This window comes from Trematomus bernacchii, unplaced genomic scaffold (assembly GCF_902827165.1).
Source record: "Trematomus bernacchii unplaced genomic scaffold, fTreBer1.1, whole genome shotgun sequence".
Classification (NCBI taxonomy): Eukaryota; Metazoa; Chordata; class Actinopteri; order Perciformes; family Nototheniidae; genus Trematomus; species Trematomus bernacchii.
Genome location: NW_022988111.1, coordinates 178,659 through 189,561, shown reverse-complemented (window position 1 = coordinate 189,561; position 10,903 = coordinate 178,659). Strand labels below are relative to the sequence as shown.

The window sequence follows — 10,903 nt, the reverse complement described above, 5'->3', positions numbered from 1 at the left end:
TAGAAGTACAAAGTAGCATAAAATAAAAATACTCAAATAATCAGAATTCCCTTTTTCAGAATCAGAATTCCTTATTAGTCAAGGGGACATGTGTTGGCAAAGTATACATTATAACACTTTTGTATAAAAAGGCATGCACAAAGTATTTAAAATAAAATAAATTCAATTTACAAAAGTACACATAGTAGTTGATACTAAGTAGCAGCAGCAGTATTACAATAAAAATAAGTGTAGCACTGTAAAGTGGAGTGTGGTATATAACAGTCATTAGTCAAATGATTAAGTACAAGTACTCCAAAATCGTACTTAAGTACAACACTTGAGTAAATGTACTTCACTTGATTAAAAGGCCTACTGAAAAGGACTCATAGGAGGACGTAAGGGCCCCTTTTTTGACACGTTTCCCAGTGAGGCCCTGGCCCTTTAAGAGCCAGCTCTTCAGCAGCGGTGAGAGCAGAGAGCTGAGTGAGCCGGAGACTGCAGCACATCCTCAGCCGCTGCCCACCTGACAGCACCGAGCACTGGACAGCCAGCACCGGACAGCCTCCCGGTTCACATCGATAATCACAGACCGCGTCCTGGTCGGGAATGGGGGGCACCTAGCCCGCTAGCTAAATAACTAGATTCCCCTTGAAGCGGTAAAGGCTTTCGGAGCACCAGAAAGATGGTTTCCTGGATGATTTCGAGGATGGTTGTGTGAGTACGGGCTTCATCTGTTGTTGTGCTTTAACGTAAGCAGCGGTTCCTCCATCCATCAGCTGTCTGAGGCTCAACGCCGCGCCAACAAGCTAGCATATGTTGTCTGTCCCTATAGAGTTACATTTCAGTAATATAGAAAAATACTGTGGGCTAAAGTGTTAGTTATACACAGAGCTAAGCTGTATCTATACTAACCTATATAAACCGTCGCTCTGTTTACAGTGATGCAGTGCAATCTGCATCCAGCCAATGCTAGCCTCTGGTAGCTAACGTCTGCTGGCTAACCACCTGACACATAACGTGTTGGCAGGGAAGAAGCTGCTGGCTGCCCACATTATTCAAGTGGAACCTGCTTAATATGCTAGCCTCGCTGCAGACAAGCAAACAGCTTTTAGAAAACACCACAGCCTAAATATTACTGGACTGTAGATCACCAATGTGTGTATAATGTGAGGCTAAGCCCAGCAGCCCAGTCATGGATGTCAGTCTGTCCATCCTTCCTTCCATCCAGCCATCCACGATTTTACCTTTATTCAGAGCCAGAAAATATGTATTTTTTCCATTATTACCACATGTTAGAGTGACTTTACAAATTCTGTGATCTGTGGAGTAGTACCAGCAGTGTAGGCCTAGACTTCCACCTGTACACACTACATCCCCACAGTGTGGATGACTCAACTAAAGCTAGCAGCTGAACCCTTATGCAGACATTTTTTCCTGCATTTAGTGTCGTCTTATATCATGTGTTTGAGTTTTCAATCAGGATTGTGTTGTCTGATCACTCTGCCTCCACAAGATGCATTACACCTTCAATGTTTTGTAGATTTAACCAGGATGTCGTAAAGCTTGTCAGTGTAACCCCCAGAAAATCTGTTGAGGGACTACAGATGAAAAATAGCCTCTTGGCTAACTCTGGCACATTTACAGAAATGTTCATTAATGTGCACTGTCCCTGTTAAATAAATAAATAAATAAATAAAGACGATGGTGTCTTTGAAAGGCCCAGGTGTAGATGTAACTGATTACAAATATTCTGCTTGTCTGGGTTACATAAAGAGAGGATAACAATGGCAAAAATATATTTTTAGTGTATTTCAGCTGGCTCTTCTACTTTACTACACCACAGAAAGTTGTGTCGGTGGGAGACAATGTGAACAGATTTGCATATTATTGGCTGTTGCACATATAACACAAGATCAATAATGTGTCTGCTTTTAAACATATAGCTTCCTCCTTGTTTTCTTAAAAGGGTAATCATGCAGAGAAAGGATTAATTTAGTTCTTACCAAAAAAACCTGAAAGTAGCTAAATGACTTACTTATGCTCAATATCTCTGATTTTGGAGTCTTAGCAAGAGGACAGGATGCTGTCAAATTCTGTGAGGTGAACCTGAGATGGGACACAGAGGGGCTCGGGCCGTCTGCTGAGGGAGTCTCACGGCCTAGAGGCCTGCTACAAGTCTCCTCAGCTTACTGTACAAAGCTGTGAGGCGCTGCACACATGACTGAGCAGGTCAGATACTCTGACAGAGAACTGTTTATTTTGGTTCAGATTAAGTATCATAAGTCAAAATCAGTAGTTTTACAATGTACACACAGACAAACTAGTGACTTTCTGGACTCTATTGTCCCTGTTAGCCCTTCACTCAGCATTTACTGTAGCATCCTGTCTCATCAGCACAAATCACCACAAATCACCACAGTGGTACAGGACGTGACCAAATGCACATCAAAGGCTCTGTGTGTGTCCCTATCTGCCCATGGGCCAACACATGGTGACCCACCCCTGGTTCACTTTTGTTTGTTTTTCCAGTTTGTCTTGCTGCAGTCTTCCGGACTAAATGATATATGATATTTTTTGTACCAATAATCTGACGTGTGTTTTGACAAGCCACTGCCCATCAACTCTTTACTGTGACAACATCAGAGCCGACTTAGCTAACCTGCTTTTAAGCAGGAACACATTTCTTAGGTGTCAACACCCAGAGGCCATGTTGTCAAGCTGAATCCCCCTCCTCTGTCTGACCCACACTTCTCTGCTTTTTGCAGCCTTGCCTTTGGGACACTTTACCCAGCATATTCATCATACAAGGCTGTCAAAACGAAGAACGTGAAGGAATATGTGAGTATTACCTCTGGTTACAAAATCACAGCAGAATGCTTTTGAGCCCTGTCTGCTCAGTTTTAACTTTTAAGATGTGAAGCCCCAGGCTGCAGTTTGCTGTTTATTAGATAGCGTTTTCAAGTTTGAAATGCACGTTGCAGAAAGTAATGTAATACAAAGCCCACGGAGAAAATGTAGAACAGGCACACACTTGCCATAGCTTAAAAGGAGGACACGTATGAATCATTTGGTGTATTTGATGTTAGCAGCACGGCCCTTTCTGTCTCTTTGAGCCCTATCACAAAAAAATTCGCTAACCAAAATACCAAGCATGTTTAATACAAATGAGCATCTCACAGACGGCATGTCACAGCAGATAACCTTCATGAAACTGGGTCACTGAGGCATCACAATGACTAAAAGACAAAGTAATACCTTCACATGTTTATACTAATTCTTCTTTTACATGGATTTCATGTTTTCAAAAGACACATTTGAATTTGTTTAGGAAATTAATGTGATGGGTCACACAAAGATGAACCTTAATGGAAATACAAAAAAAACCACTTTCTTCAATATTGACTTTTTAAGACAGAAGAAAATACACTTTTTTAAAAGAGGAAATGTATTTTACGTTTGAGAAACACAAAAGTCAGGGAAGTGTTTTGCCTAAGACACCCAGAGCTTGTCAAGTGCATGAAACCACCCCCTTGATGCCAAAATAATTTGCAGTACAAATGTACACTCTCTTATTTGTCATGATGTCCTAAAACGGCAGCATGTTTACTATTAATAATAATACAATTAAGACATTAACACCAAGCCGATAGAAGATTTGCATTGGAGAACGGTCTCCTCCTGGCAGTTTACCATGGCAACCCCCCCCCCCCCCCCCCTTCCCCCCAATGGCTGCTCTAGCTGACGGCCAAAGAAGGAGCACATGAGGGGATGGAGGAGGGAGGACGCCATTTTTAGAATCGGGATGTTTTATTCCCCTTCCCTCGTGTTTGGCTTGTTTCTAATGAGTCACATGCTTTATCATTATGTTTATTTATAGGTCTGCGTGCATGTAGCCTGTAAATCCCCTTAAACATACCCTTACCGTTTGTTTAACATTTAATACATCAAGATGATTTGATTATTGATAACTCAGTGCCACTAAATCTAAGGCGTTTGATATTGTTTCCTATTAAGCAAGTTGGTCTTTCATTTAGTTTGGACAATGACCTCCATTTCCCTTTTGTCTCCGGGACCTTATCCATGCATACTGATGTGATCTGACAGGACTGAAACATATGTTGCACTTCTGCATTGTCACGTCTGTTTAGTCCACATGTCTCGGCATGTGCACACTGGATGCTGTAGGTTTTCATGTGCTATTTTTACGATGTTCTCTCTGTGTGTGTGTTTCCAGGTGAAGTGGATGATGTACTGGATAGTGTTTGCATTGTTCACTACAGCAGAGACGGCCACAGATCTGCTCCTGTCATGGTGGGTCAGGAGCTGCTCATGATCACGCCTTGTGCCAAACTAGCTTGTAATAAATACTCTAAAATAATAATTCATCTATGTAGCTTGTGTCCTTGATACGTGTATTACAATGACTCTTTTTAATGATGCATTCTGCCTTTTCATACATCAGATCATTGTTACCATTTCCAATTGTATCTCTTTATAGCTCAGGGGTCTATATACTTTTCTTTCAAGGTTTTTTCTTTTCTTTTTCTCTGTGCTAATGGTATAACTCTTGTTTCATTACCCAGGTTTCCATTTTACTTTGAGCTAAAGATTGCCTTTGTGATCTGGCTCCTCTCCCCATACACTAAAGGCTCCAGTGTGCTCTACCGCAAATTTGTTCACCCAACGCTGTCCAACAAAGAGAAGGTTGGACCTTTTTAAACTTTTAGGTTTTTCTCACAAATTATACTGGTATCTCATATTTGTTTTGATTGTCATTGTCTTCTTTGTACCAATACATTGTGTTTTTCCCCCTTTATCTGTTGTCCTGTGCTGTAGGAGATAGATGAGTACATAGCGCAGACCAAAGCCCGGAGTTATGACACCATGATGAAGTTTGGAAAGAGGGGTCTCAACCTCGCTGCTAATGCTGCTGTCACCGCGGCCAACAAGGTGAGTGGTCTGCTGTGATCATTTGGAAAAATCAATTGTTACAAGTGTAATTACAAATATTTCCTTTTCACTATTATTGATGTTTATTTTTTTATTTCTACTTGATTAAGTGGCAAAATATATATTCCTGAATCCAGGGTAAAGTCTTCAAATGTTTTTTTTTTCTTCTCCCAGACCAATAGTTTTTGATTTGACTAATTATTGTAGCGCTAGATTATACAGTTCAGAGTGTTTCATGACAATAGCAGTGTTAAAAAACTTGAAATGGTCACATAAAGTTGTTTACAGTACAAGATCAATGTTGTGAATTCAACCAAGTTTAAACTATGGTTTCCACCCTATGTGGTCACATGGGCTGTGGCCTAAACATCTCTAATGTATTTATTTAGAGACCTGAAGTTGTATCTTCCTTAGCTTTGGAAGACTACAGTACCAGGATGCGCTATCATCATGAATGTGTCTTGGGTTAAACTAGACGCCATTATTTAACAACTTTTTTTTTTTTAAATCAAGGAAGATTATTAATCTGTCTTTTGCCAGAAATATAGTTCTGACATTAAGCTCTCCAACCACTTCCAGTGCCGTACATGCAGCCCCTGCGTCGTTGTCTAGTGAACAGCTCAAGTCATTGCCAGATGTTTTCATGGAAATGTCTTTCCCCATGTCAAGGGTATTTTTTAAATCCTTGGTTTTGTTTAATTTGAATCGGACAGAATTAGATATTTCCATGCTGTGACATATCTGAGTGTTTGATTTGCTGCGATGCCCAGGGGCAGGGCGTGCTGTCGGACAAGCTGCGGAGCTTCAGCATGCAGGACCTGACTCTCATCAACGCTGAGGATGAGCTGTCCCTGCACACTACGGAGACCCGCAAGAGACGGGACACCATGGACGACATGAGCTCAGGGGCCAGCACGATGAGCTCAGGGGCCAGCACGATGAGCTCAGGGGCCAGCACGATGAGCTCGGGGGCCAGCACGCTGCCCCGGGCCAAGAGCACTGCTGCACGGCAGAGTAAGGCCACGCAACACACTCAACCCACACGGCCTCATTAGTGTGCAGAAACACAGCCATACACATCTGCATAAATCTATGCATCCTGTATGTCATGTTTGCTGATTTGGCTGGAGCGTTACTCATAGGGCCTCTTTCGTTTAAATCTCATCAGAGCAGGACTGGGGCAAAGTGGAGTCATGTGATTTAAGGCACTGCAGGATCGAAGGGGAGATGTGGAGTGGGGCGGGGGGGTGAAAGCATGTGATTACAGTGGGAGGACTCTTTGTGACTGCTCTGCCGGCTGGCTGGCTGTGTGGGCCTGACAGGCTGTGGACTGAATACTGAGCGACACACAGAGGCAGAGAAACAATGATCCAAGTGGCACATTGTAGTTTATACTTCTAAAGAAAGCGTGTTGAGAACTTCAAAACCCAGTCTAATCTTCAGGATGATTTGTACATGGATGTTTGTTTTCCGAACAATACAGTATATTTCAAAGGTCCTCTTACTGATTTTTCAAAGCTTTCAATCACCTTTCAGTTAATTAATGAGTTCTTTTTTTTAATAATAACTACTGTATATAGTATGCTCCTGTAGCTGCCATACTATTACCAAGCACATTATTTTATTTTTCATTCATAAAAAGAACACATTTGTAAATAGAAGTGGAGTTCTACTTTTTTATTTTATAGTAAATTGAAAATCTTTGGATTTTGCATTGGTCAAAGCAAGCAGTTTAGGCAATTTGTTGCCCCAATCCTTATTTCGGGAAAAATGAATGTCTTATACCTTAAATCATCTCATGCCCCCTCAGATTAATCTTGCGTCCCCTTCCAACATATCAAAGATCGGAAGAACCACCGCTGTAGATGGTAAACATTTGGTGAGGGACTTCCAATCCAGAGTCCCTTTGGGGTTCCGATGGCTTAGAACCGCAGACTGTGACCAAGGCACTCTAAAAAGCACTTTTGTGAATGCATTAAAATTGATGCACTTCTGAATACCCCGTAATTTATTTATTTTAGGGCAATAAAGAAAAAAATCAAATATTACTATATTTTTCACCAAATACCTCTATATCCAAGTTGCACACATTGTTGGATGCTGGCTATATAGTATAATACAAATACAGATTGATATTATGCCACTTTTTTTTCTGGTTTTAGAGGCTGCATAATAGCTAAATTATCTTATTTTCCTGAATTAATTATATAAAATTAATAATTATAATTAATTCAGGAAAATAAGATAATTTAGCTATTATGCAGCCTCTAAAACCAGAAAAAAAAGTGGCATAATATCAATCTGTATTTGTATTATACTGTATAGCCAGCATCCAACTTTAAACCTGGTGGAAACTACCTGTTTTAAAAATGTGGCCATTGGGTGTTTGTCCAATCCTGCAGCCCGCTCCTTGGCGTCTGTGTCCCTTGCCGACGATGCATCATCCCAACACGGCTCCGACCAATCAGACACGCGGACTGAACACTCTGATGAAGTGGATGAAGCAGTAGACAAAGCCCCCAAACGCACTACCAGTGTCAAGACAACCAAGAAACCTGCTGCTAAGACGGAGGTGAGGCCAATACACACGCACACACACACACCACACCACACGCACACACCACACCACACCACACCACACACGTACACACACCACACCACACCACACACGTACACGCACCACACCACACCACACACGTACACACCACACCACACCACACACGCACACGCACACACAGCAAAATGGGCCTAGAGACAGCTGATTAAAATCCTAGTTTTAGCAAGTTTGCTTTTAACGATATTGGCAGCTCTGTCATTTCCTCTGGAGAACAAATGCCGTTTCCAGAATTGAAATCTCTTAAATCTTTGCTCTGTTTCCCATTCACTTCAGTCAGGGTTATTTTCAGACCAGACAAGACTCTGTTTGATTTCTAAAACCCTTTGTCTCACCCAACTTAGGTTGAACCGTTTGAGCTGCTATCCATTTTTATATTGAATAGTTGTGTCTCTTTCCTTTTGTAGTTGAAATCAACTGTTCATTTGACCTGTTCCTCCTCTCTCTCTCAAAGACTCAAACCAAGACAGTGAAGAAGCCAGTGAAGAAAAAGACCACGACTAACAATGCAGAGACGCCGCCATGAGACCTGATCCATCCAGCGGCCGACACTCTCTCCAACGCATATACACTGTATTTATATCAAGCACTGAAAATGTGTCACTCTTGCAGTTTTTAGAAGTGCAGGTACACTGTCTGTGGGCACCCTTGGGTTGGGAGCAGTTCTTTAACATTGGCTTGGTTGTTGCACATTCTTTCCTCACGCTTTGCTTACTGTGAGCTCATCCCAGATTCAACAGGCGCCCATGTTTTTTAGACAAGTTTTTAGTCTGATAATGTTTAGGCATACATTTAATTAATGCTCCGTTTTTCTTTTACCCCTACACATCTGTCTGTCCCACAGAGCGTTAGCTGCCCATGTTGCAGTTTTCCAGTCTCATTGATTCACCTCCTGTTGCTCTCATTGTGGCATTCTCAATAGAGGCTGATTTTGGGTGAAGTAACTCCAGTAAATACTACATTCTTTCTCCTTCCTCACTACAATTGGCCCCATTTTGTTTCTTCTGGGTTACTCCTGAATGGTTCTTAAAAAAAACTCTCTTGGTGCTTTCAAGTCTGAGTCCTCATCTGCACTTGACCATGATAGAAATCCTGAGTTGTTGTTTTCGGTGATCACCAGTTGGCTTTAAGTTTACAGTGCCTGAGTTTTTTTTCTTTTTAACTGAGGGGAAAGAAGGTGGTTGAAACATCCTCATTGCTGTTTCACACGTAAAGGTCGTCACTTATAACTACTGCTCTGCTCACCCCCCATGTCCTAGCTTATGCAGTTGTCTTGCTTTACTGGAGGACTTTGATCAAAACTGTTTTGGTTCTCTATTTTAACTTCTTGCATATTGGGCATCTCAGCTTGTGGAAGAGTTCAGCTTCCCTGCAGCGGCCTGTTTACCTCCTGAGTGAGTCTGACTCTGCTAAGTTAACGTCTCGCTCTCAGCAACTTGCTTCCTCACTGCTTTAATATGACTTTCATCTCATACAGTACTGCTGATGGAGTGGTTTGTTTAGTGTTGGCTTAGTTATCCTGCATATAGACTCCACCCTGTTATTTAACACACTTCTATTCTTTTGGTCATAAGATGTTGGTAAAAAGTATGTTTGGTTGTTCATAGCCAGGCCTCTTAGGGTAAAGCTGTAACCCCCGTTCAATACAGTAGTCATGTGAGCAACATATCTGCTTTCATCACAGTAGAGGTGTGTGTATTGTTTGTGTTCAACATTAGAAAGTCACAGAGTAGCTCTGCACTTTCCCCCTCCTTTTCCCCAGCTGCGTGGTGACACTCTGCCTCGTTGTAATATGTATATCATAACCAGGATTAAGCGAAGCAATATGGAAATAATTGAACCAAAATCAACATCAGGAGACAGAGGAATATGTTTCTGATCCCCGTGCTGTTGTTCCAGATGTGGAGGAAGTGTCAGACCAGGCTCCAGGTGTTTCTCAACATACTGGACTTGTGTTCTGTGGTGGGCTCTTCTGGTTGCCAGCCACTGCCTTTATGGTGGTTTCTTCCAAGAGCTCTAATGAGAGATTTAAAAGCATGATACTACTTCTGCACTCAGCACTGCTGTCTGCAGAGTAACACTAGTCTGAACCCCTAGGGGGAGACAAACCCCACCTCAACTGCTGGCAGAGTTAATAAATAAGATGTGAACACAATGTAAATAATAATCTTCACTGTATAAACAGTATAAGCTTGCTTGCCTTACTCATTCTCTGGGCTTAAAAACATTTAATGTTTTAATAATTTGTGTGCTTTTTTTAATTCTTACTCTTGACCAATCTTATGTTTTGAGACCTGAAGAAGCTGGAACTCCAGTGTGGACTTCTGGTGTTAGACGTCTTGATTTTTGTATTTAATTTTTGTATATTTAACATGTTTTTTTGTATTTTCTTGTTGTTTTTAACTTCTCTTCCTCACAAAGTAGGAAATAACAGACTGAGTATAAACTGATATTTGCACATATCGTGCTAAGTACTCTACTCAGACCGGTTCTTAAGTATTTAGGACCAACAGTCTGTTTACAACATACAAAAGACATGATTTCTTATCAGGATTCAACCCTTTGTTTTGATCTTGTGTCCATGCCATTTGCAGAAATGTGTTAATTTATTTCCTCTGTTTGAAATCAATCCTGTATACAGGGATTTTCATTTGTATATGGTTTGTGCCAATTCTTAAAGCTCCATGTGAAAAATAATTACAATGTGTGCTGAGACAATGGTATCTGACAAGGTCATGTATCAGTAATGAAACTACTAATAAAGGAAATCAAATCAGAGGGTCACTATCTTTTGTGCTGTTGAAAACAATCCCTGTGTAGCTGGAGGAAGGAGCAACCTCCATATATCTTGGTTGATTAAAAAAACTAAATTAAAACAATCAAATAAATACGACTTTTGTAATGTAATGCAGTGCTCTGATTTTGCGCTGTTGTGTCTGAAGTGAAAGCAGCTGGAGAATGACTTGGTTCTGAAAAAAGGCATAGTCATAGTTCAGGCATATTTATGTCAAAAAACACTAACTCAAAAGTATAGAAAATCATAGTGTAGTATTTTTAAAAACTATAAAATACCATAAAAAGGTATAGTATAGCATGTTTAACAAAATTCAAACTAGTTTGTCGTAAAAATCTGTTTAGTGTGTCCAAAAATATCAGAAAACAAGTCATAGCATATTGTGTTGAAAAAAAGTCAAAATATAGTCTTTTGCAAAAATATTTAAAGCTATTGTATTTTGAAATATATCCAAAAGAAATATCTGAGTAGTATCTGGAAAAAAATGTCAATTTGTTGAAAGAAATCTTGAATCAAGCCGGTTTGACGAAAAAAGTCAAAGCATATAATGTGGAAAAATATCA

General features: G+C 40.6%; 1 protein-coding gene across 1 annotated transcript; it reads left to right on the top strand.

Moving 5' to 3' along the window:
• The first annotated feature begins 386 nt into the window (after positions 1-386).
• reep2 (receptor accessory protein 2) lies at positions 387-10,324 on the top strand. The gene is made up of 8 exons (XM_034122077.1): positions 387-696; positions 2,748-2,820; positions 4,217-4,293; positions 4,566-4,686; positions 4,819-4,932; positions 5,703-5,946; positions 7,335-7,504; positions 8,001-10,324. Exons 1-8 carry the CDS (start codon positions 665-667, stop codon positions 8,070-8,072), a joined length of 903 nt encoding a protein of 300 aa, XP_033977968.1. The 5' UTR covers positions 387-664; the 3' UTR covers positions 8,073-10,324.
• Positions 10,325-10,903: the final 579 nt, after the last annotated feature.